The following is a 4,235-nucleotide window of genomic DNA, read 5'->3' as shown; positions in this document are numbered from 1 at the left end:
ACTTTAATCAGCACCATCTGTTGATCATTTGCAGGGACCACTGAAACACAGGTATATCAAGGAAAACATTATCTTTATATTCACACATAATTTCTGTTGTTTCATTAAGTAAACGGGGTTCACTGTTGGTGATATCATGGGTTCTTCATTTATCTTAGTGAGATGTAGGAGTTAGCTTAGCTATAGATCATTATTAAATGACAAGTTTTCATTTTTAGAAAGAAAGGTATTATAGAAACTTCTTAACTACAGAGAACCATCTGAAAACCATGAACTAAAATCTAAGTTTATTAGTCTGAATAATTATTCATAATTCGACAAAGAAATGTCCGCAGCAGCTTTCCTCAGATTAAAACGTAGTAAAAACTACCTTCAAAGTAGTTTAAATATCGTAACATTTTAGGTGTATTTACAGATTTCTGACCTGAATGAAGCAGATAAAGATGCGTAATGACGACAAGGTGTTCTCCGTCCAGTTTCAATGGGGAATCAGATCGGTGCAACAACCGTGCCGTCTGTTTATCGGTCCCCGGAACAACAGAAACACGCGCGAAAGTTCCGCCTACCACTACCAGACAGATTCTCTTCTCTGCACCATCAGAAAGGATTTTTAGTTGCAGGAAAATGTTGAATTAAATGGAGATTAAGTGAAAAAAAAAAGAGTCTAAATAAGAAATGGGGGGTAAAAATGTGTTTGCCACACGCATAGTGTTTGTATTGGTGTGTGTTTTGTCTGTGACTCAATGGGTCACATTTACGGCTCCATTACTTCTTCACACATCAGCTGCATTAAATGCTTTGGTAATCACACAGTGTTGATTTTTTCCATGTGTCCCAACCGAGCAGTGCTTTTCTGTTTATGAAACTGTCTCGCTGCATCGTTTGTACCTGTTGCATTTCCTATCACTTCTGATGGAGAATCAACAGGCACCTCATGGGTGATAGCAGCACAAACTGAGCTCATTTAAAAAAAAAAATCTCCCTCATTGTTCTTTTATCACACTAGTCATCCAGTCTTTTACATCCTAAATGACACTGATGCCAAAAGAAAGCTCTTGTATGAATTATTTCTTTATTTCATCCTCTCATTTATCCAGGCCACGTTAACAGATCCAGAGACTGTCTGCCTTTTCTTTCAGACCCAAATCTATTATTCTTACTGTGGTCACGCAGCAGGACTTTGTCAGATTCCAAGCTTTCAAGTCCTGCTACTCAATTATTGAGTTAATGAAACTTGAGGGAAAAAAATTAAAGCATAGGTTATTAACCAGAACTTTATATGCTTCTTATAGTTTCCCCTCAAACCCTTCTTTTTATTTTATACTAAGTAGCACTCTAATAGTGACCCATAAACCTACATAAACCATGATTTTGACAGTTTTTTAAAATCCAGTTCTTTCATTGGACTACTCATCAAGCGGAGTATGGGATATGGGGGACAGTTGCAACATGTTATAAAAATATTTTTATGTTAATATAATGACTTTATTATTATCACAAATTTAAGTAATTAGCATGATCCTTTTTGATCAAATGATAATTATAGAGTTGCCTAGATGAGTAGGTTTGATGTATGGATGTCAAAAATTCAAACTGATATAAAATACAGTAAAACTTCAGTGACACAGGAAGAATTAAACAATTTGAGACATTTAACCTTTATTTTAGCTATTGACAACACATTCATTCATTATGCAAAATTAACATTTAAGAAACAGGGCTTCCAAAACAATTGTGGAAAAACATCTGTAAAAAAATGCATCATAGGGAATTTTTTAGTTTTAATCTATAACTGCTATTAAATCAACATTCAAAAAAGTATAATCTTATCATTTTCATTTTAACAAGTGAGCAAATTTCACATTTTTAATCAATTTCATTTTAGCAATATGCTGAAAAACATGCCAACATCATAACTGTTAAAACTACTTTTTGAAACTTCAGAAAACTTGTCAAATTGTGAAAAAAAAATTTAAATAAATGTTTTACCAATAAGCAGCCACTCAGTCAGATTCACAGTTGTGGCATGTGTACAAACCACCTCCAGGTGTGCAATCCTTCTGTGCCCAGGATTTACAGTTCCAGCACTGTAACCAGACTTCCCTTGGTCTTGAAAAACTCTCAACAATGCAGACTTCCTCTTCTTCTGATTCACGTTCAGGTGAGGCTGGTGTAGGAGACGTGGAGGTCGCAGGAGCAGGTGAGGCTGTTGCAGGACCAGAGGAGGCTGCAGGAGCTGCTGATGGAGACCCAGAGGTAGGGGCTAGAGGCCGATCAGTGACCAGCGAAGGGGAAAATTCACGGTCTTGAAAAATATCCCTTTTAAAGGGCCAGATCCCTGTGCAGCGGAACCCCTCCTGCACATTTGATGGTGTTGCAGAAAGAAGAAGAGAGTCTTTGACAATGCTTGGGATGTCATAGATCGTCATTGTCATGCCAGGATGACTTCTCATCCATGAATCGCAGGCTGTATTCACTGCCTTTTTAAAAGGTCCATAGACAGTCCTGGCCAGAGGTTGCAACTTATGAGAACAATGGGGTGGCAACGACAGCAGCACAATGCCACTGCTGCGGCAAAAGTTCACACTCTCGACGGAAAGGTGTGAAGGGTGATTGTCCAGAATCAGCAGGACTTTATTCTCTGGGGAGCTATGAGTGTGCAGCTGGAAGTGCTTTAAATACACCAAGAAGTCAGCCTCATGCATCCATCCAGTGTGGTTGGCCGTCCCTATACAGCCTGTCGGTCCATCGCGGATAAAGTGGGACTCAAAATTGACATGTGGGAAAATAAACATTGGTGGTATGGTATTGCCAATTACATTCCCTGCAAAAGCCATTGTGACCAGTGTGCCCTGCTCAGCTGAGGTAAGAGCCCCAACCTGCTTCTCCCCACCTCTGGCTACAACCTTGTCAGGTGTCTGGTCTGCTGTTATGCCCGTCTCATCAACATTCCAAATATTCTGAGGAGGAAAGTTGTGCTTCTCAAGAACTTTGCTGAGATTGTCAAAGAACTTTCCTACATTCACCTGGTTGAAGCTGGATGTTCTCGACAAGCTTGTGGCTTGTGGGCGTCTAATTGAGAGACAGGTGTTCCTCTTCATAAATCCAGAAAACCAGTCTTCACCAGCCATACCTTTCTCTTCCCACTGCTCAGGGAATTTGCACCCATAGTGAGTGGCCAGCTGATAGGCAAACGTCCTAACCTGAAATTAAATTGTTAAAAATGTAAATAGGTTACTGTTCATCACATTAATAGAACACTTTCTTATATTAACATGTTTTTTTAATTAAAAAAGTATCCCCTCGTCTCTTACCTGTTTGGGACATAATCCAAAGTACAGGTCAGCTGCCTTTTTTAAATACCGCACGACGTTCTTCTCCTGTTCATCAGTAAATACTCTCCTGCTGCTCCAGTAACCAACTCTTGGTAAGTTATCATGTCCCTCTGCTTGCAGTCTTGTTCTCTTTTTGTGGAACCTGTACAAGGTGGTGTGACAGATGGCAAACTCTTTTGCCACTGCCCTAACTGCTCTGCTTTCATCCCTGATCTTATTAGAGGCTCTCTCCAAAACATAGAGTGGGACCCCTCTGTCTGTGACCCTCTTTCTCACTCTGGGCATTACTGGGAAAAAAAAAAACAGGCATATATGTGTAAATATATTTTTATAATTACACAATTCACTGTATCCTCCTCTGCACATAAACTCAGTTGCAGAAAATGCACGAACCCAAGACAATTGTGTGCAAAGTGGCTAATCTAAACAATATGATTTAATCTAAGATACTACAGTTACAGTTTAACCAAGAAAATCTAAAAGTTCTGACCATACAAGTTCATAAATATGAACACACAACATTGCTAGCGTGGCTTCCTGAAGAAAAAAACACAGAGCACATCTTACCTGGATGACAACCAGCTACTGCAAGCGGGAAGAACACGTGCTCTATGTGTGTCTCACCAAAACATGTCCCATTAGAAACTGTAACCATGTGGAACCATTCCAAATACTTATTATAATAAAAATACTAAATTCCACATGTCCCCTCTCTAACTGGATGAACAACATTATGTTTAAGTAAAAACTAATGAACAAATGCTAAAAACCACTGTTAGTTGGTTAATTTTTACATTAATGTATAAAACGGGGACAGCAACTGTTCCCCCACCATTAAACCCTCACCTAGGAGTTTCTATAGAATAGCGATCTTTATATTTAAGTCTATGACCCTCATTC

General features: G+C 39.0%; 1 protein-coding gene across 1 annotated transcript; it reads right to left on the bottom strand.

Moving 5' to 3' along the window:
• Positions 1–2,065: 2,065 nt before the first annotated feature.
• Positions 2,066–3,933, bottom strand: zgc:113274 (uncharacterized; the record flags this gene model as incomplete). Its single annotated transcript, XM_014003744.1, is given in 3 exon segments — positions 2,066–3,203; positions 3,315–3,622; positions 3,903–3,933. Coding segments are annotated over 2 exon segments (1,444 nt in total), but the record flags the coding sequence as incomplete, so codon positions are not given.
• Between the last annotated feature and the right edge of the window lie 302 nt (positions 3,934–4,235).

The sequence above is a fragment of the Austrofundulus limnaeus genome, unplaced genomic scaffold (assembly GCF_001266775.1).
Source record: "Austrofundulus limnaeus strain Quisiro unplaced genomic scaffold, Austrofundulus_limnaeus-1.0 Scaffold20, whole genome shotgun sequence".
In the NCBI taxonomy this organism is placed as follows: domain Eukaryota; kingdom Metazoa; phylum Chordata; class Actinopteri; order Cyprinodontiformes; family Rivulidae; genus Austrofundulus; species Austrofundulus limnaeus.
The sequence above is the reverse complement of the archived record's forward strand: the minus strand, read 5'-3'. Positions and strand labels throughout refer to the sequence as shown.